This window comes from Microcebus murinus, chromosome 15, assembly GCF_040939455.1.
Source record: "Microcebus murinus isolate Inina chromosome 15, M.murinus_Inina_mat1.0, whole genome shotgun sequence".
NCBI lineage: Eukaryota > Metazoa > Chordata > Mammalia > Primates > Cheirogaleidae > Microcebus > Microcebus murinus.
Window position 1 is genome coordinate 54,972,344 of NC_134118.1, and position 23,081 is coordinate 54,995,424.

The 23,081-nt window shown below is 34.7% G+C and overlaps 1 protein-coding gene and 1 pseudogene across 3 annotated transcripts; one reads left to right on the forward strand and one right to left on the reverse strand.

The window, feature by feature from the left end:
- Positions 1–4,403: 4,403 nt before the first annotated feature.
- On the reverse strand, positions 4,404–22,335 carry PLK4 (polo like kinase 4). 3 transcript variants are annotated; one of them, XM_076010632.1, is made up of 16 exons: positions 22,061–22,335; positions 21,310–21,405; positions 20,502–20,593; positions 20,305–20,419; positions 17,136–18,162; positions 16,296–16,396; positions 14,079–14,446; positions 13,116–13,220; positions 12,644–12,746; positions 11,874–12,023; positions 10,883–11,016; positions 10,699–10,790; positions 10,414–10,561; positions 9,528–9,668; positions 7,265–7,371; positions 4,404–6,043 (listed from the first exon to the last, which is right to left on the reverse strand). In XM_076010632.1, exons 3-16 carry the CDS (start codon positions 20,580–20,582, stop codon positions 5,941–5,943), a joined length of 2,775 nt encoding a protein of 924 aa, XP_075866747.1. In that variant the 5' UTR covers positions 20,583–20,593; positions 21,310–21,405; positions 22,061–22,335; the 3' UTR covers positions 4,404–5,940. The 3 variants fall into 3 exon arrangements, with proteins under 3 accessions (XP_075866747.1, XP_075866748.1, XP_012646527.1); XM_076010633.1 differs by having other exon boundaries at positions 14,079–14,215; positions 20,502–20,597; XM_012791073.3 differs by having other exon boundaries at positions 20,502–20,597.
- On the forward strand, positions 8,388–9,055 carry LOC105885823 (ubiquitin-conjugating enzyme E2 C pseudogene; annotated as a pseudogene).
- Positions 22,336–23,081: the final 746 nt, after the last annotated feature.

The window sequence follows — 23,081 nt, forward strand, 5'->3', positions numbered from 1 at the left end:
TAATCTTGGCTTGACAAGGTAAAATTCAATCAAAGAACATCAAGACATTAAGGATACTTTATAATGCTCAACATTACAATCACAAAGAAAATATAACATTAACATTTGTGTGACCAGTAAAACAGCAATAACTTTTTAGAGTCTCGCTTTGTTGCCCAGGCTTGCGTGAGTGCCGTGGCATCAGCCTAGCTTACAGCAACCTCAAACTTCTGGGCTCAAGTGATCCTCCTGCCTCAGCCTCCCAAGTAGCTGGGACTACAGGTATGCGCCAGCATGCCTGGATAATTTTTTCTATATACATATATTAGTTGGCCAATTAATTTCTATTTTTAATAGAGATGGGGTCTCGCTCTTGCTCAGGCTGGTTTCGAACTCCTGATCTCGAGCAATCCGCCCACCTCGGCCTCCCAGAGTGCTAGGATTATAGGCATGAGCCACCGTGTCCGGCCGAGCAATAACTTTTATAAAACAGAAACTCCAAGAAATGCAAATAGAAATAAATAGAAACACTGTTACTGTAGGAGACCTTAATATACCCCTCTCATTTGGCCAGGCACAGTAGTGCATGCCTGTAATCCCAGCACTTCGGGAGGCCGAGATGGGAGGATTGCTTAAGGCTAGAAGTTCAAGACCACCCTGCTCAACATGGCAAGGCCTCCATTTGTACAAAAAATGAAAAAATTACCTGGGTGTAGTAGCACCCACCTCTAGTCTCAGTTACTCAGGAGGCTGAGCTGGGAGGATTGCTTGAAGACAGGAGTTTCAGGCTGCAGTGAGCTATGATTGTGCCACTGCACTGCATCCAGCCTGGATGACAGAGACACCATCTCTTAAAAAGAAGAAAAATAAAAAAAGACCTAAACAACATAAGAGATAAGGTAGCTCTTACAGAACTTTGGTACTAGTGAATACCTTACTTTTCTCATCATTCATGAGAACTGACCATATTATTAGACTGTAAATGAAATCTCAATATATTGAAATAAAAATAGCATTCTTTGACCCCAGTGCATAAAACTAGCAATTAATAATAAATCTTCCACTTGAAAATTTTAAAAATCTCTTAGATATATACTAAAATATTTATCTGGAAAAAATATGATGTCTGAGGTTTATTTTTAAATACAGTAATGTGCTGCATGACAGACCACACATGCAACAGTGATCCCATAAGATTATAATGGATCTGAAAAGTTTCTATCGCCTAGTGGCATGATAACCCTCATAACATCACAGTGCAATGCACTGTCTGTGGTAATGCTGATAAAAACCATGTTTTTATGACTGAAACAGGATCTGCACTTTTCACCCTGCTCGGGCACGGGCACTTCCCATTCCTGAGAACAAGCGGCCTGAGGGAAGGAGGGACACAGGATCCGCACTTTCCATCTCTCACAGAGGCCAGCTCCAAAAATTATTCCTGTAAGGATGGCGAAAGGGGCTACTGTTCTTGAAGTAATGGTGATCGATGGGGAGATAATTCTTTAAAGAATGGTTATTTTAAAAGGCTCTAGGACCGGCCGGGCGCGGTGGCTCACGCCTGTAATCCTAGCACTTTGGGAGGCCAAGACGGGCGGATTGCTCAAGGTCAGGAGTTCAAAACCAGCCTGAGCAAGAGCGAGACCCCGTCTCTACTATAAATAGCAAGAAATTAATTGACCAACTAAAAATATAGATACAAAAAATTAGCCGGGCATGGTGGCGCATGCCTGTAGTCCCAGCTACTTGGGAGGCTGAGGCAGTAGGATCGCTGAGCCCAGGAGATTGAGGTTGCTGTGAGCCAGGCTGACGCCAGGGCACCAACAAAGTGAGACTCTGTCTCAAAAAAAAAAAAAAAAAAAAGGCTCTAGGACCGACTTGTGGGAAACATCCCCTTAGCTAGGCCTCGGGCATAGAAATCTCTGCGAGAATCACCTGAGGCTGTGAGCTCATGAAACCAAGCCTCTAAAAATGCTGGATAAATGCCCGCTGTCCTGGAGGATGGTGAAATAACACTTATTTTAAAATAATGATTTTCTCAACACTGGTGCTAGCTACAGCTCAGAAAATCCAGATGACCGGGCCTAAGCATGGGTTCACCTGCTGGAACCATATTCCCTTCCTAGCTGAGCCATCCAATCAGTCTGAAGAAGAGGGTAAAAAGTGGGGATCCTGTTTCAGTTTATAATATATGTATACTAATATAATATATAATATATTATATATTGTGCTGACAGTTGTTATATTGTGCTGACAGTTGTATGGAAGTATAGCATATACAATTATGTACAGTACATAATACTTGATAATAAATTGTTACTGATTTATGTACATACTATACTTGTCATTATTTTATTTTTTTTTTTTTTTCTTTTTTTTTTGTTGCAAAGTTAAGGTATTATTGTCATTATTTTAGAATGTAGTCCTTCTACTTATTAAAAAATAAGTTAACCATAAAATAGCCTCAGGAAGCCCTTCAGGAGGTCAAGAAGAAGCCATTGTTATCGTAGGAGATGACATCTTCATGGGTCTTATTGCCCCTGGAGACCTTGCAGTGAAACAAGATGTAGAGGTGGAAGACAGTGATATGAATGATCTTGATTTTGTGTAGGACTAGGCCAGGGGTCCTCAAACTTTTTAAACAGGGTGCCAGTTCACTGTCCCTCAGAACCTCAGAGAGTGCGGCTCATGTTCCACACATGAGCACTGTGGGAAAGAAACGGGACACTGATGAAGCAAGATTGATGAGTTGATAATTTTTGAAGCTGGGTGATAAGCAAATGGAGGTAGATTATACTATTCTATCTACTTGAAATTCTCTTAAGAAAAAGTTAATTTGCTATGTATCATACTTAGGCCATGGAAGAAATACAAACTGAAATCACAGAACTTCTTGAAAAAAGTAATTCTGAAAGCATGACCTATCAGAATGGGATACAGCTAAAACAGATTTTGGAGGAAAATTGGTAACATTAAAATCTGTATCAGGCTGGGTGCAGGGCTCACACCTGTAATCCTAGCACTCTGGGAGGCCGAGGCGGGTGGATCGAGCAAGAGTGACACCCCGTCTCCACTAAAAAAAAAAAAAAATAGAAAGAAATTAGATGGACAACTAAAAATATATAGAAAAAATTAGCTGGGCATGATGGCGCATGCCTGTAGTCCCAGCTACTTGGGAGGCTGAGGCAGAAGGATCGCTTGAGCCCAGGAGTTTGAGGTTGCTGTGAGCTAGGCTGATGCCATGGCACTCTAGCCCAGGCAACAGAGTGAGACTGTCTCAAAAAAAAAAAAAAAAAAAAAAAAAATCTGTATCAATAAAAATGAAAGTAGAAAATAAAATAATTATGTATCCAGCTCAGAAAGCCAGATAAAGATATTTATAATAGTCAAAAGGTGGATGCAACCCAAGTGTCCATTACTGGATATATGGATAAACAAATGTCATATAGTACATAAATATTATTCAGCCTTAAAAAGGAAATATTGATAAATGATACAATGTGAATGATCCTTGAAGACATCACACTAAATGAAATAAGCCAGACACAAAAGGACAAACATTACATAATTCCACTTACATGAGGTACCTAGAATAGGCAAATTCATAGAAACAGAAACTAAGGTTTTACCAAGGGCTAGACAAAGTGGCAAATAGGAAGTTATTGTTTAATGGGTACGGAGTTTCTGTTTGGGATGACAGAAAGTCCTTGAAATGGATAGTGGTGATGGTCGTACAATGTGTGAATACACTTAATGCCACTGAATGGTACACTTTAAAATGGTAAAATTTATGTATATTTTACCACAAAAATTGATTTAGAAAAATCTGGAGTTCATAAATATACCAAAACACTTTATCACTCACCTATGGAAGTTGTTAGAGTATCAACTCTTAATTCTGAAAGCTAGTAAATAAAACAAAGAATGAAGCATTTAGCCTACCTTTTTTTGTATAATTTTTATTTCGGGTTAACTAAATAATTGAATTACTTTATATCCATTTTTAAAGGAAAACTCATTTTTGACAATACTTTCTCTAAAAGAAGGACTTACATAATTTTCTTCCTCAAAGTTGAATTATTGATACCAAGGTGTTAAAATGTGTTAATTCTGCCGGGCGTGGTGGCTCACGCCTGTAATCCTAGCACTCTGGGAGGCTGAGGCGGGTGGATTGCTCAAGGTCAGGAGTTCAAAACCAGCCTGAGCGAGACCCCGTCTCTACCACAAAAATAGAAAGAAATTAATTGGCCAACTAATATAAATCAGCCGGGCATGGTGGCTCGTGCCTGTAGTCTCAGCTACTCGGGAGGCTGAGGCAGGAGGATCGCTTGAGCCCAGGAGTTTAAGGTTGCTGTGAGCTAGGTTGACGCCACGGCACTCACTCTAGCCTAGGCAAGAAAGTGAGACTCTGTCTCAAAAAAAAAAAAAAAAAAAGTGTTAATTCTAATAGACATTACTATTTTACTTTCACAGCTATCACTTTTCCACACCTGAGAATATTCTAAATATCTTTATGAGCACTATTGTTTCATCAATTCTCATTTTAATTTTGCATTTTTCAAACTTTAATGAGGTTGAGCATATTTCCTTTTTATTGACCATATGAATTTACTTTGTAAAATATTTATCTTTTGTCCATTTTTATATTAGGTTGTCTTTTTCTTAACTCTTCAATTTATGTAGCAAATGTAATTATTTTTCTTCTTATTGCCTTATGCAAAAACCTTCAAAACAATCTTGAGTAATTATGATATTATTTTGTTCACTTAACAGAAATAGCTTGAATAGTTCCCTGATAATACAAACCAGCAGGAAATAGTAGGTTAAACAGCCTTTATCATTTTTTTCTTTCTAAGAGATGGGATCTTGCTGGGTAGCCCAGGCTGGAGTACAGTGGTACAATCATAGCTCACTGCAGCCTTGAACCCCTGGGCTCAAGCAATCCTCCTGCTTCAGCCTCCCAAGTTGCTAGAACTACAGGTACATGCCATCATGCCTGGCTAGTTTTATTTTCTTGTGGAGATGCAGTCTTGCTTTGTTGTCTAGGCTGGTCTCAAAACTCCTGGCCTCAAGCAATCCTCTTGCCTCAGCCTCCCAAAGTTCTGGGATTACAGATTTGAGACACTGTGCCCAGCCTCTTTATGATATCAAGTATTTTCATTATATTCCTATTTTTTCATTAGGAAGGGCTATCCCACTATTAAATATTCCTTTTCTTCATATTAATTAATTGCATCATTAAGTTCTTCAGTATTAAAATGTTTATCATTAAAATATATAAATATTTTCAGGTAAAAGAAATAATGTATTTAACATTTGCAAAATTAGTTTTTAAAATTTCATCGACACCTAAACAGACAACAAAATTTAAAAGTGCACTTACTAGTAACTTAACTTTAAAATAAGTATTTAATTAAACAAATCAAAAGATAAAGTAACTTATCACTGTATTTATTATTTTTTATAAAATACATTAGCAGAAATGTATCATCAGACACTGGTGCTACAAAAATAAATATAAAACAAATATACATGTTTACATATGTTACTTATAACATAAATACACACTATTTACATGTTGAAAAATTCCAAAACTCCAGCATGTTTTGTCCATGATTCTTAACATGTCTGAGAAGTAGGGAAAATAATAAAAGCACAAATATACCACACACCATTTATATTTTTGTTGTTCAATACAAATATATGAACACAATAGGTTTGGGGGTATATGTTCTAAGATAAAAGTTAGGTGTTCTATTTTCCACTATGATCACTATATTTGGTAAGTGACTCAAGTTTCATTCTACTTTGTTCTCTCAAAATACATTCTTAAAGGTACAGATTAAAATTCTCTTTCATAGAAAGGCTTTCTGAAGAACTTATATTAAATAAAAAGTCACTTTACTTGAAAGCCAACAAAAAAAGTATTTATTAAACTTATATATCTGAAAGGAGTTTTAATCATTGCAAACTAGAAGTTGGATTAGAAAACATCAAAAGGATGGAAGAAAGACAATGTAATTTCTGTTTGATGTATTCTGGTAATTTTTCATCTTCTCCGTATCTAAGTGAAGCAAAAGGAAAAAGACAAAACATAACTTAATTACTTGCTTCTTATGGTAGTACCAAAAAGCACATTGTATTTTTCAGTAATTTCATGTCAAGAAACACCTCAGAAAAATTATACAAAATTATTAGAAACCTAAATCAAGTGATGCATACCCAGTTTGTTTCCTTTTAAAATGGACCAATTTCTAAACATATTCAAATAATAAAAATATTAGACCACAATTGTGAACTGGCTTTATAATTTCTAAAATAAGCCAAAAATATGTATTCTTCATTAAATTGAAAGCCATAATTGTAAAGAAAATACTAAGGTAGACATATTATTAACACATTTCTCTTTAAATGTTAAGAATTTCCACTGATCATACCAAGTAAAATGTCAACATTTATCCTGTGAATATGAGTTCTACCTACTATGCATCTGCATACGTCTACTTTCTGGAACATCTGAAAGAGCTTTCAACAAAGCCTCTCATGTTAAGTAGTTCTTTAAGTGATAATACTACATTTATACACATTTAACAAAAATGCAATTGGTAGATATCCACAAATTATATTTGTTTCACATATTCCCACTTTAATAATTCTCAAAAAGTAGCATGTTTGCATTGGCTTTGTCAGTAGTCTACTTCTTTTTAATAAGTCATTGTTCAAATGTGGAACCCAAACTACTGTTTGTTTTTCCTAATGCCAGATACTTTATTGTTAGCATGGTGCCTGGCACACATTTTCATAAAGAATAACACATAATGCAAAAATCTTTCAAACATTAATCCTTAACACTAAATCATGGGACTTACCTTTCATTTGGGAGAAATAATCGGTTATTTCTTTAAAAAAAGATTTCTTATTTCTGTGTTCTTTTAAGTAAATTGTTTAGGTATTTAGGTACTTTGAACTTAGTAGTCTATTACTTCTGAAAGGGCCAACCTAGTTAGTCTATGGAATATGGCTACAGGGCATCCAACCACTTACAGTGGATTATTAATGCTAATTGCCCTACATTAATGTAGGTAGATAATCATAAATATGCATAAAAGACTAAATGAAATGCAAAGAATAATATATAGTTTAAGGAATAATATGATCATTGTCAAATTGAAAATAGTAACTTGATTAAGTTATTTATTTCAACATATAAAGAAGGTAAAGTTATAGCAAAGGTTTGAATCTCAACTTAATCTCAAGTCTTAAAATTAGTATTTTAAGAACTTACCTGGTTGTTTGACCATCTGGTGATGTATAGCTGATAGAAGACACTCCTGCCTGCACGACCAGCTGTGACCCATCATTAAACTGAACCCACACAGCTCCACTAGTTAACTAGAAAAATAATAAGCATATACAATTACTATACAGTAGAGGTTTGTGGTTTTTAAAAAGTACTCGTATTTAACAAGTTTTCTACACAGTTAAAAAAAACCCCAACTCTCACAGGTGACTACAAATTTTGGGGCTGTGGCAGTAGTAGTATTGAGAATTCATTCATGTGTTTTTTTCAGATTATGCCTTTAATAGCTAGGACATTATAATATTTAAATTATTCTAAATGAATCCTGTTTCTCAATAATTTCCATTAGGGTATCTGAGTAAGTTTTTGATTGTTTTTTCTCTATATAGTATTTCTTATCAAGAAGGAATTTAGGAAATGACTAAAGCAACACTTTCTTTGTCGTTAGGCCATGAGAATTTTTTCTCTGCCTGAGAATGTTATATTTTAGCCATTGAAACTTCTTCACTCAAAACAGGGAGGCACATGGTACAGAGAAAAAACATAGACATTGGAATCAAAAAGACCAAGGTTTACATCCAGACTCTGCTAATTTATATGTACAGTACAAGATTGTGCAAGTCAATCTACCATTATAAACCATAATTTTACTATCTATAAAAGGAGATAACATCAACTTTACTAGGTTATTTTGAGGGACAAACTAGACAATGTATGTGAAAAACATGGTATCCTATAGCATGTACTCAATAAATGTTACCTACCCCTGTGAAGTCCTATGCTGCATTTTATCCCAATGATAAGTACATGTGCCATGTTCAAAAGTCTCCCAAGTTTCAAGCTTTTGAATAATCTACATAGGTTCACAGCTACATAAAATTGTTTTAAGCTTGAAACTCAATGTTGACTTTTTTTTAAGGATACAGAGTCTCACTATGTTGCCCAGGCTGGCCTCAAACTCTTGGACTCAAGTGATCCTCCTGCCTCAGCCTCCCCAGTATATGGGACTACAAGTGTGCACCTTTCACTTAACTTTTAAATGCAAAAATCTTTTCCTTCATTTGTCAGATGTTAGTTACTCTACTAATAGAGATTACACATAATTTCTAAAACTTAAAATGTTCCACTGTTCTCAACTCCTCACAATTAGTCTTTCTCATAACCTCTACTTTAAAAACAAAGGGCAGGATGGCCTCCCCAAACTCTAACCTACCCTGGCAGCTAGTAAAGGAGCTGAGCCCACCTGGGATCCTGTGGGTAAAAGGCTGCAACAGGACCTGATGACCCTCATGATGTCTTATGACAAAGGAATTTCTGCCTTCCAAATTAGACCTTTTTAAATGGGTAGGGACCACCATGAAGCAGCTGGCACAGTGTGTGAAGACTTGAGGTACAAGCTCTCCCTATAGTTCTCCAGTGGCTACCCTTACAATGCACCCATTGTGGAGCTCCTTATGCCCTACCACCACACCAGTGTGGACACCCAGGGTAACATCTGCCTGGACATTCTGAAGGACAAGTGGTCTGCCCTATGTGACGTTAGGATCATGCTGCTTTCCATTCAGGGCCTACTAGAAGAACCCAACATCAATAGCCCTTTGAACATACATGCTGCTTAGCTCTTGAAAAACTCCACAGCTTTTAAGAAGTACCTGTAAGAAACCTACTCAAAGCAGGTATTTACCCAGGCTGTCCTGCCTTTCCTTGTATCTTTTTATTTTGTCCTTAGATGGTCTGTCCCCTCCTTGATTTCTATATAGGACTCTGTATCTTGAGTTGTGGTGCTATTTTTGGTTTGTTTCTGTTTTTTAAATTAAGTCTCTGGTTGAGCCCTTGTAATGTATATTAAATAAATATATTTTTGTAAATAAATACATAAATAACAAAGGGCAAAAAATAGGTCACCCAGGCCCTAGCAGGCATTCTATTATCAGCAATATCAGAGTTTTCCAACTACATACAAACAAACTATTAAAAATTTTAATGATGTAACCAATGTAAAAAAAAAAGTGTAAAAACTTCCTTATAAAGAGAAGTCATTAAAATAATTATGTAAAATAATAAATAATTACTACAGATAATATGGAATAAAGTGGCTTAGGCTAAGGCTGGAAAAGTAGGTAGGTGATAATAAAGCCACAGTAAAGCATTTTAATTTCATATGAAGGTAATTGGTAATTGTTTAATCAGTGTGAAAACCAAAAAGAAATTCATACTGAGAAAATGCACTTTTCTAGAAACTTCTCACCTGTGTAGCCCAACCAACATCTTTCACAAAAACAGATTTCAAAAGTTGTGCTGATTTAGGAAGACAATCTTTTAGACTACTAGGAGAGATGTTTGTTCCAGAAGCTGTAGTTGCAAGACCAAGTCTTTCATTTGTAACCATCTATAAACAGTAAAGGACAGGAAGATATTATTCCTAAGCATTTTTATAAGCCAATGTCAGCAAAAGTAGAAAATTACAGGATTTTCATTAGCTTAAAGTAGTTTAAAAATAAATATTTCAAAATTAAAATATAACATTATTGAAAATTAGAAAAATGCAGAAAAGAAAAAAATCACAATTGCTATTTTAGTAGATTTCTTTTGTCTTTTTTCCCAGAGGCATATTTTTTCACAGCTATAATCAGTGTGAAAACACACACAGACACACACACACACACACACAACCCCATTCCTTTAACACTGAATTTTTCTTCATTGGCATAATTAAGTAAATATATAATAAATTTATTTAACCACAAACCTATCATGTATTTAGGGCAGTTAAAGATATTTTACTAGTAAAAATAAAACAACCATATATGTATATGTTAATACATTGAACTTTCTCCCAGAGGTATCAGATTAGGCCTGAGGTAACATTTAAACAGACACCTGAAAAATGAGAAAGAATTAGTCATATGAAGTTAAGGGGTTGGGGAAAAAGAGTTCCAGGCCAAGTGAACAGCATATAAAAAAGTCCTTTGACATTCAAGCACAGATAACATGGATGCAGTGACTAAGAATGAGGCTTGAAAAGTAGGCAGGTGATAAGGCCAGAGTAAGGCATTTTAATTTCATTAATATATGAGAGTATCAGGCAAGTCACTGAAAGGTTTAAAGTACAGAAGTGATATATATTTACTTACAGAAGGATTAAGTATTGGTGCCTGTCTTGTAGAAGCAGCACTATTCATGACTATTCTACTCAAAGCTGGTCTATCTCTCATGGAGTAGTTTGGATCCACAGGAGGAGGAGGTGATAAGGCATTAGGTGAACTAATACAACCAGGTTTTCTGAAGGAGAAACATCCAAATATTTCCCTTAGAGCTTTGAATTTACAGAAAACTAAAGAATGTTTATAATGTAAACACTGTTTTCTTAACATATCTTATATATTTCAGCCATATGTTTAAAATTTTCATACATTTACCTTCCTATAATTATTGGGAAAAAGGAAGCACTCCTGCTTTTCCTTTCCTCTTCTGAAATTATGGATTCCAGTGCTAAACAAACACGATGACCCTATTTCAAAAGAAGAATGCTTTCTGTCATTTCACCTATGTCACCTGTTATCATTATTAATTGGTATGAAAATCCTTTAAGTAGGTATGTACCTCATTAGCATGGTCCAAATACATTTTTACATCTTCTTTCAAGCTATTAACTTCACTTTCACCTTTTAAAGTATAAGATTTCCCAGTCTTTTCAATTACCTGAATAAAATCTTCTGTTTTGTGTATTTTTGCTCCTAAAAAATAAGCAGAAAACTATTCTTTTATCATTTCTTTAAATGTTCCCAGACTTATATTCATTATTATACATGTATATAATGGTATCATTTATCAAGGTATCATTTATATTCATATCAAGGTATCATTTATATTCATTCATTGACCATTTATAAAATGAGATTCTCAAAGTATTCAATAAATATAGGTTATCCATTTTTTCAACATAGACCTGGTTTAAATCTGATACTTTAATATTTTATAATAAAAAAACCACTGCTCTCATACAAAACCATAATTGAAAGATAGCTATAACTGTATGTGTACTGTTTGGTATGTGTGCTATGTGTCCCTTAAGAAGGAAACTTTATAGATTAAAAATAAATCATCTTTATAGAATAAATTTAGAAAATCAGACTGATTTAACCTTATCCTTTTTGCCACATTTGTCTCATAATTTGGTATATGTCCAGTTTCCAGTAAGAAATAGGATGCTGTTAATCTCATGTGATTTTAATACCATAAATCTGGATGTAGTTAAATTGAGCTTATCCTGTCTGAACGTAAAGGTCTTAATGAGCTCTGATTTTGGGAAAAAAAAAACAACAACTGGAGCTAAGCAGGAAAAGAGGACTAATGTATATATTATAGGATAAATTGTTTACAGGAAGGTATATATAAATAGATGTTGTTTAACATGTAGTATATGGTTACTGTGCAATTTATATATACAGTTGTATATATATCTTTAAAATTTGCTGTGTTAAATAAAAAAGCATACATACACTACTAAATTACAGACTAAAAAAATTACCATTTTTATTTTGGTATTTTTTTAAACTTATTGTCTTCTTTATCATTTCTAAATAGTACTTACCATCATAAAACCAAACCTCGAAATCAGCATCAGGAGAATTCTCCATCAAAACACATTTAGCATATCTTGTAAAGTAAGTGATTTTGGGAGACTTAGATCTCACAAGCTGTACAAACCTGGAAGCATATTGATATTTTCGCCAGTACTTTTCTAAGAGGAAAAAAGAAAAAAATTACTTAACATGAGGGAAGAAAAGTATTGACCTGATACGCAGTTTTATCTGTTTTGATTTCTAACAGGGCTAGATCAGATAGGTTTTCTTGTTCATTTCTAAAAGTCACCTCAATGAAATCTTACTATTCAGTACCTGTTTCCCCAATCCATAATGTTCAGAGGCTGAACTGGGAGTCAAATTTGGTTAACCATAATTATAAATGATCATTTATGTAGCACATCAATGATTCCAAAGGTCAAAAACTAGATACTTTATGCCAAATTTTTTAACATGACTTTAGTCAAATTCTAAACAAACCGCACAAATTATATTTGTGATGTATGACTATTATTCCAGAGTTAGTTTTTACTTAAATAAGTGGAATAAATTACCATGATAACACACAATATGAAAAAACTGGATTAAAAAGGTACACCAAATCTCACCAAATACAAAGTACAAGAACATGACCTGCTGTCTGACAAATGCCAGGATAGTTAATGTCATATGTACATAGACGGTTTTTTATATATATATAATGTATGTATGTGTATATAACACATACACATACATACACACCTACTATCTAAATTTATTCCCTGGTAAACTTACATACCTGGTAAATTGTCAAAACTGTACCTACTGATGTTGTCAGTAGGTGAGGGTGGTCTATCTGCAAGAGGAAAACCTCTTCCATCGTTTGGATAATAAATAGTGATCTGCCAAAAAATATTTTAAGAATTCTAATTATTTGTTATTAAGTTAAGAAAATATATTTTATTACTAAAAAGTATAAAAAGAGCTCAAATATAACATTAAGTATTATTTTATAGGAAAATGTTAACTATTCTAACAGTAATTATTTAGCTTTATAAACTTAAGCCAAAAGTTTTAGATTTTGTTAATAGTTATAACTAATTTTAAAACCACTAATTTATTTAAATGTTTAGTATGCTCTTTCAGTTTTTGAATTCCAGAGACACTATCATATCAAAAAACCTTAAAGATAGCATTCTAGAATGAATTAGAATGTTAAATGCTTAAGGGATGATTTAAAGTTGAAAGATAATAAAGTAACTCCATATTACCATATTTCCATCACTAGATATCTGAAGAACTTCTTTCACGTATTCTTGAGATGTATACTCTTTTAGAAGCTCCACACATACCTCCTCTGAATCAAGTATGCTCACCTAAAAGAAAACCCACAAAAATAAGTTAACAATTCCTTCTGTTTACTACAACAGTTCTGACACACATAATACTTAAAAGTACTTAACCATGGTAGAAACAAATATTAAAGTCAAAATCAAATAGCTGCTTCACTGCAACAGTCTAGATCCAGAGTTATACTTGAACACAACTGTAAACCATAAAGTGCAAGGTAAGAATGTATAATGAAGTGTGAAATGATAACCAGTGAGCAGAAAGAAAGCAGAAGGTAGGGTGGAGAATAAGGACTTTGAAAAGACAATAGCAAGGCAAACAAAGGCAAGAATGAAATGGGAAGCGAAACGGAAAACAAGGAACAGGATGAAGACAGGAAAAAAACAACTCCAAATCACTCCCAAATCACATATGACAGTTTTGAAACTCTAAACTTCCATGTACATATTCCTTTTCTTTAGTTTCAGATGTTAAAAAAGTCATATTTTCTAGCATAACTTTTGATTTAAGAGTGGATTATATATAGAAACAATGAAAATAAAAGCAAAGGGATATTAAATATTAACTCACTGATTGGAATTGTGAATAAAATATTTAACACAGCATATAGCATTATTTTTACATGTTTTCCATTCAAATCTATTTTATTTAAATTTATAATTTAAAATTCAAAACTCACCAGTAGCAATTCACAATTCTTAAGAAGTTAGAGGGAAACAAGAGCTATTTTTCCATAAACATCCAGTCTTTCTCTTTAAATAAGTTTATCATGTACATACCCCAAAGTACAAGGACATTACAGGGGACTAAAATATATCACATCCTCTAGAATTGTACTCTCAAGAAAAATATCATATAGGAACTTAGGAAAATAATAAACATACCACAGCCTTTTTGGTTTTCTGCCTGATTGGTTTTAACCTGTGAGCAATCAAAGGAGATGTAATGCTTCGTAATGTACGTTTCTGATAACCCAATGATGGTTCCACACCCATAGTTTTCCTTTGTTCAGAAAGAGGATCTAAGCCAAAAACAGATTCTTGTTGAATTATCTCAGGTTTTTTGTGAAGTGTGGTCACATATTTCATGGTATTCAGCTGTTTTACAGAATGTGCATTATCAGAAGCATTGGAGTTCTTTTTGGCTTTTATATCAGTCCAGGCATTTCTTGATGTGTCCTGCAAATCTGGATGGCCTTGGAAATCTCGGTTTGAGCTAATGCTGCTGCATTCAGTAGTTTCTCTTAAATGAGCTATAAATAAAGCAATTTAGTAAATAACCAAAAAACCAAGTCTATAGAAACCAATGTCATGCTGGTTATGATAGCATTTTTTTAAAAACAAAAGAAATTTAGTAAAAGAAAAAAAAAAGAGCTCATAATTTTTCTAACAAATAAGCAGATATGACATAATAAGATAGTAACTTTAAAATGACATTGTAAGCCAGATCTTAAGGGAATACCTTTAGCATTCCTAAAACCAAGAAAAGATATTGAGAAATTTACTTTTTTAATCACGGCAAAAACTAGTTACCAGAGGGTCACCTGTTAATTCTAAAGCAAGCAACTGCCAATGCTACAACAAAAGCAGATTTGAGTTCCTAGGTAATCATTCTGCATGAGAAAAATATGTAAACTTACTCTCTTTCAGCTAAGGACTATCTCATCTTTACTTAAGAAAATATGCAACAAAAAGCAAAAACATTGTATGAATAGTCTTATTATTATTACATGTTTATTTGTACACACATTTTTAAAAAAGGGATGGGATCCTGATTTCAAGATTGTTCTTTTTTAAACACCAAAGGAGGCAAGAAAAGCTTCATCTTTCTCTGCTGCACCCTTTCAATAAAAGGATTTGTTCTGTAAAATTTGGATTCAGTCAAAAGGCCGTACTTAAGGACCTAGAAGGCCACATGTGGCTTTAAGGCTGCAAGTTCCCTATCCTTCGTGCTAAACTCTAAAAATTTGCATTACAATTTTTGTCTTAAAAAGTCATTTCCCTCCCCAACTCTCATTATGAAATATAAGAAATATTTTCTATCAAAATAATATACTTTAAAAGTGTAGCAGCACTACTAGATTATTATAAACAAAATCATTTCTTCATCTCAGACAAATCCATGTTACAAAATAAAAGTATCTGTAAATACAACAGATGTGCTCTTAAGTATACGGCAGTTTTATAGTTTAAAAAACAAACTTAAATTATCACCTCCAACACATACACATGAAAAGATTAATTCCCATTTGGGCTTCTGAAATAATATGTTTTAAACAAAGAAAGAAAAGAAAAAAGGAATAGACTCTTGAGATGACATATACTCTCTGCTTAGATTATAGCTATATTATGCACTCATTGTCTGCAAGGTAACACAATACTTTAGTAAACCTCCTCTCCGTGTGTTTTCTTATTATTCTTTTTTTCATCATTATTTCTCAATGCACCTTCTGTGAATCTGTCATGTTCATTAATGAGGAAGGTTTAACTGTCAAACTCTTTATAAATAAAATAATGATTTGGATGATTGTTTAAAAATGTTTAGGTTTTAATATGTGTATTTCAGTGTGAGGCTGCATTGGTAGACTAAAATGTCCATATCAGCTTCTACTTAAAAATATGGTCAACCATCTTTTGATTATTTTATAGGTACTATAGTAGATGCTTATTATAGAGAAGCTGTAAGAGCACAGGGATTAAGAGCAAAGCCTCGGAGACAGACTGCTTCGGTTGGAATCATGGTTCTACTTAATGGTCACGTAGCTTGGGCAAATTAAGCTCTGTGTACTATAACTTCCTCATCTGTAAGACAGGTATAATAAGAGAATCTTCTTTATACCTTGTTTTGTGAAAATTTAATAAGTTAGTATATATGTTAAAAATCAAGGACAGTGGCTGACTTACAGTGAATATTCAAAATGTATTATTATATTATTACTATTGTTGTAATACAGCTTTATTAAAGTTTATCAGAAATGTTTTATTTTCTTGAAAACTGAAATAGAAAGCTGCAATGCTCAAGACGTGCCAAGTAATTAATATTTTTTCCTTATCCTATCCAGTGAAATTAATTTTTGGTTAAATATTCCATTAAAAACTCACCATTTATTTGTAGATTCCCAAACCACTGTTGGACCATTTCAGTTTGAGGTGTCTGGTCTGAAAATGGAAAAGGAGTTTTTCCTGGACAAAGATGACTGGGGCTGAACAAACAAAAAAACAAATCATACAAACTAATAAAAAATCATCAGGTAACTTTTTAAGATGAAAATATTAGAAAAGGAAGATTTCTTCTGATTTGAATGCCTGAAAATTTTTTAGAATAACTGTAGAAAATAATACTCACATAACTAAATTGTCTCTAAAAAGCTAAAACCCCATGCTAAAATACTCAAGACACTGTGATAATGTTTCTACATTGCTAATGCCCTCTTATAATTTAAACATAATAATCAGAAAAAGATCAGAAAAAGAAAAAAAATACTACAGTAACTAAAAAATTAGTTTTCATGTTAGAAGCAGTTGATGTTATCATTACTCATCCCTCAGGCTCAATTTTTCTATTTCTCTATGTATATAGTTAGTATTAGAGTATTTCAGAGGTCAGACATGTCTAATATATGTTACTTTGCACTGGAAAATTGTTCCATATATAGAATTAAAAATGAAACTAAAAATTCTCAAGTATTAAACACATGCTATAAACACATTCTTGAACACAATGCTCATTTAAAAAAAATTCTTAACCAGATTCAAAATCATTATTCTAATTGTCTACTTCCTAATAAGAAATTGAAATCACAATTAAGAAGTGCCTCAGGAGCATCTGACCGTGTTTAAAAAGACATTGCCCTGGTAACCTCCCCTTAGATGCAACTTCGTATTTGTGCTAGTACAATGTTTAATAAGAAATATAAAATGCTTTGATAGAATTATTCTTACACTGCTTGATTGTTACCAGGTCTTTCAAAAGATCCAGAACTATTAGATGTCTTTTCTTTGAAGAAGTGAAAAATATTGACATTGCTGTTTGTGGATGAGTATCTCTCTTCATTTTCATCTACTCCCGATCTTTTGGACTTTGAAAGCACTTCTGCTGAGTGACATCGTTCTATTGTACACGTTTTTGCTCGAGACTGATTATTAGAAGTCCCAGACCTATCAGAGGAATGGGCTCTACGAAGGTATCGAGAACGTGGCCTTTCTTCTGCATCTTGGATTACTCTGCCCCTTCCACTATTACTGGTTTCTTGTTCTTGATTTCCCCACTGATTATAAAAACTGCTGCCATCGCCCGAAGAAGAAATATCACTTGAATTTTTATTCTTTGGAAATACAGTCATTTTATTTGGGAGTGGCTGACCAAGCAAAAGTCTTCTTCTGTCAAATAAACTACCACTTATACTGTTACTGGAGGAAGCCGTCATTGCAGTAGAAATTGTGGCATGCCCACTATCAATTGAGTCTTCTACAGTTCCTAAATCTTTACTTTTTGTTGAAGAATTTCGGGACATAAAAGGATGGTCTAATACTGAAGACAGACTTAAACGATCTGCTGGATTTCTACGAAGTAACTGGTGAATAAGGTCCTTGGCGTCTCTTGACAAAAAAGCTGGCATTTCATAATCTGCCAAAACTACTTTATTTAATGTGTTCTTGACTGTGTCAGTGTCAAAAGGTGGTCTCCCAATAAGTAATGTATAAAACATACAGCCCAAGGACCAAACATCAGATTCAAGCCCGTGTGCACTTCGAGTTGCAATTTCTGGTGAAATATAATTAGGAGTGCCACATAATGTATAGTGCTTTTCATGTGGCATTTTCAATTGAGTTGCCAGCCCAAAATCAGCAATCTTGATGTTCATATTACGAGTAAGTAAGAGGTTAGAAAGTGTGAGGTCCCGGTGTAATATACCATGAGAATGAAGATACAACATTCCTGTGATGATCTGGTGCATGAAGTGTCGAGCTGTTGGATGCAAAAAACAGAACTTAACAATTTAGAAAATCTAGAAGTTCAGTATTTAAAATACATTATGAACTCACATACATATGCTTGAGTATTACATTAGAACACTGGCTTGCAGCTTAGATTTACCAACCAAAATACCACTCTGATGATATCATAATATTGTCTAATTCCCTTTAAGAGAGTTAAGCACTCCTTTTATAATCTTTATTCATTCCAACCAATGAGCTTTCCACATAAGTTAAGAAAAGATTAATGTTTTTAGCAGTTGGGAGTTATTAGGGTAACTAGAATAAGCCTAAATCCACAGCAATTAAGTAATTATTTATTAATTACACAAGCAATTCACAAATATATTCTAATTGTAAAAAAGACAAGCTAAAGTCTCTTTGATGCCTCACAAACTCTCCCAAGATGTAATCACTGTCAACAGTTTGTATGTATTCTTTTATACATTCTTCTGCTTGCTTATATACATTTAAATCTATGGAGATACCTGTCATAATGCTTTTTAGATATAAAAATGGTATAAAAATACAGTTTCATTACTTTTTGTCCCACTTCACAATATTTCTTAGAGATATTTCTATGTCAGTACCACAGACCTTTATTTTATTTAATTGCTGTTGATGAACATTTGGGTCTGAAATTTCAAGATCACAAAAAACACAGTTACATTCTCTCACATGATTGTTTTCTTGTATATATGCATGGGGTGTTTCTCTATGGCAGATTCAAGATGTAGAATTACTGGGATGAAGGATGAGAACATTTAATACTTCATATCTTGCCAAATTACACTCAAACAGGCTGTATTTTCACGTACATAATTAGGCAGTCTGAATTCAGCAAATAAAAAAATGGTACCTCGTTATTATTTTGGTTAGCATTCTCATGTTACTATTGGGCTTGACCATCTTTTCATGTTTACTAGCCATTTGTATTTTCTCTTCTGTGAAAAGTCTGCTCACATCCCCTGTCCAATTTTCTATTCAATTATCTTTTTTTGTTTTAGGCATGCCCTATATCTTTTAATACAGTGTTAATTTTTCAGCCGTATATCTTGGAAATATTTTCTTCCTAGCTTTGTCTTTTAACTTTGTTGAAAGTGTCTTTTGTCATATAAAGTTTTTAATTTTAATTCAGTCAAATTGATAATTCTTTTCCTTTATAGCTTTTGCAGATTATGTCTTATTTAATAAAGCCTTTTTTATTATAAAAATATTATGAACAATGCAGTAGTCATCAATATGCACATAGATTATTTTTCAACTCATATTATTTCTTCAAAATAAACTTCCAACAATAGAATCTGAGTCAAAGGACATGAACATTTCTATAACTCTTAATACACATGACCAAACTGTTTTCCAGGTGGGTTATAGATTCAAATGTACAAAAAGCCTATCAGCAACTACCTTTCTTATGTAAGCTGCAATCTCAGTTAAAAGGGCAAGTTAACTTGAAAACAATAATTTCTGTGACAATATGTGGACCTTATTTGATTCTGATTTGAATTGTAAAAACCTATGAGAAATTGGTCAAGTTTTAAATTGACTATGTATTTCATAGTAAGGGATTATTAGGTGTGATAATGACTATGGTTATGTTTTTTAAAAAGTCTCTTATCTTGTAATGATATATTCTAGAAAATTTATAGTTAAAGAGATGTTTATAATTTGTTTCCAAATTCTCTGGCAAATTAGGTGAGTAAAAAGGGTACTGATGAAACAATTTGACCATAAGTCAACAGTTTTGGAAGCTGAGTGTTAAGTTCAAGGAGGTTCATTATATAATGTTTCATATTTTCTATATAAATGGTTTCAGTGGTTATTCGTACTAGATTTACAATTGCTTTATAGTCATCAATGGCATTCAAAAAGCTTTCTAGATCTGAAAGGATACCTCACTAAATTGCTAACAATGATTTAATTTAAAATGCAATTTGGAGGATAGAAGAAGGATAACCAATTTCTTACTTCTGTAATGCTTCAATTGTCTTAATAACTTTTGCAAGGGGGAACCTAAAACAATAACTGAAACAGTTTTACCAAACATTACAAATAGCACATACTTCAAAACTACATTTTAAAATGCAAAATTTTTATCTTATTGCTTCACCCCCACCCCAAAGAAGCCTACCTTCATTTTCTGAGAAAGGTTTCATCCTGTTCTTCAGATACCTGTTCATTTCTCCATTATGGCACATTTCTAATACCAGATACACATAATTGTTATCTTCAAAATAGTTATACAGCTGAAATATGAAAGAGCATAAGAAATTATAATATACAAAAATTCAGTCTCCTTGGCCACCTCTATAAAAATTTGTATCTTACCTCCAAGATAGAAGGATGTTTCAATTGGCAATGTATTTTCACCTCATTTTGGACTCTCTGTACCATTCCAGCTTTGTACATGGCTTTCTTATCTATCTAAAAATAACAGAGAAGAGGTTTAAATGTTAATAAACTTTCAAATGTGAAGCAGTTAAAAGTCGACTTTGAAAAGAAAGTATACTCTAATTTAAAATAGTCTGAAGTCCTTTTATCTACATCTTTGAGGTCAACTTACTTTATTTTTCCCCATGCACGTAGGAGTGCCTGGCAGAGCTGACACTCAGTAAAAGTTTACCCAATGCAGTCTAATGCCCTCTCTCAATTTAAAGAGTTTAATAGCACAACTATCCTACCTACAAAAAAAAATATCCAAATTTAGCCAAGCTTTAAAACAAATGTCCCTTCCTTTTTCTAACTGGTTTACATAAACGATTCCTAATTTGCTCATGTTTTATGTTACTCTTATTAGACTGAGTTCTAACAAGAACAGTATTTTGGATTAACTGTTACAGTGTAATATAAAACTATATAGTGTATTCTTATCATTATTAACAAATTACTTGTTATTTGATTTCTACCCACTATTCCAAGTATGGATAACTACAACATACACCAGGTCTACTGATTGTTAATGAAGATAAAACACTTAAGCAAGGTCAAGGTTTTCCTAAAATGTTCTTAAGACATTACTGTCTTCTGCCTATGCAATGTGTTCTTTACACCATAATCAAAGAAAAAGCTGATAGGTAAGGAGTTTCTGCATCTTGTACTTGCATACAGGACAGAAGACGATTTAATATCTTCTTACCATTTTGATTGCAACTTCCAAACCAGTGTGAATGGACTCAGCTCTGTAGACACCAGCAAATGATCCTTTACCGAGCAGACTTCCAACTTTAAAATCCTTAAAAATTAAAATTAAAGATTATGTGTGATGACTCACAGGAGTAGAAGGAAGATGGAAAGGCGCTGGAATAAGAAGATAAAATGCATGGAGCAGGGAATTTGACAAAATTCAAGTAGGTATTACACCTCGATATAGCAGGTGTCTGAGATGGAAGGCATGGTGACGCCTTGCAGGGCTCCCTGAACTTCCAGGCTGGGCTAGTGATGGAGTACCCTAATAATCTGGTTACTCAACTTCAGTGCAGTCTCAGCTCCTTCCTCCCACCTCCAGCCAACCCGTGGGAACCTAGGGCCTGGTCAGAATCCCGCCGCAGCTCCCGCCGGAGGTAACCGCCATCCCCCTCGGAGGAGGAGGAGGTAGCCTTGCCCTACTCTAGCGCGGCAGCTCGGGCGGGATTGCTTACAGGGAGCCTCAGTGCCTAGGGACAAGGGCCGGGATGCCAGCCACTCACCTGTCCTGCCGCCCCCGCCCCCGCTACAGTCTCGGGGGGGCGGGCCGCTCCGCCCCCAAATAGCCAAGGCCGGGGCGGTTGGGAGCCTCCCAAAGCACGTAGCTGCCCGCCCCGCAGCCGTTAGCTTCGCTCGTCCCGCTTCCCACAGAGGTCTCGAGTCCAGACACTCGACTGCCTCCCAACCCGTCGCAGACTACCGACCTCGATCTTCTCCCCGATGCAGGTCGCCATATTTCCAGGCCCCGGCCTGTGTTCCCCCGATTAGCTCCCTTCACGCAGTCCCTTCGAGGTAGCGCTCCAAGCAGCCAGCCGGTCTTGGCGCCCATCAGGCTTGGCTATCTAGGCCGCCGCTCCCGGCGACGACGGTAAAGCCACCGAACGTTCTCCCTGACACCTTCCGAGGACTGGGCGGTGCCTCTGTACTCCCATTTTGAAAAACTCCCGCCGGTTGCCGTCCTAGCGAGGCAGGCCGCGTAGTGACGAGGCGCGCATGCGCAGTAGGCTCTTCGCGGCCCGCGCGGGGGTTCTAGGCCCCCCCGGCCGACGTCCGGAAACGCTCGGGCGCCCTCCAGCTTAGCGGCGAGAGGCGTCCGCAGTCCGCCACTCAGAGGACTCCTCGCGTGACCGATGAAAAACGTTTATATTATAGCCGATCGGCTACTTACTTCACGGTCTGAAAAACTACTTCCAATTCATTTCGGAAAAGGGTTAGAACTGTTTTAAATTTTCAAGTGTTTAGATTTGACAGAAAAGCACAGGAAAAAAATTTTCCTTGCCTAAACGAACACCGTTTATACCACTATGGCTTATTCCGTGGTTTTTCATAGCTGTAATTAATGTTTATGGTGCTTTAAGAAAACAAACTCCATTATTTATATTGGTAAACTATTAACTATTATAATATCATTTTGATGGTAACTTACCATTAAGGGATCTCACATTGTGATATGGATCAAAAGAGACGTCTGTAAGGTTGGAATGGTCTGTGTTTTTCAGATGAACAAATTGTGATGCTCAGGAAGGAGGTGTAACAAACAACTAGTGCACAAACTTTGATCCTGCTTCTAAATGGAAAGCTTTCTTCTACGTTAGTGGATGTATCGAGTTTACTTTACTTACGTTTGTCTACATAGAAGCTGTAAAAGTATCTGTTCAGAGTGGTCAACTTTTTTCCTTCTTGTCTGGAACTCCTTCCTTAAAGGTTATAATGTTTGAGCGTTCT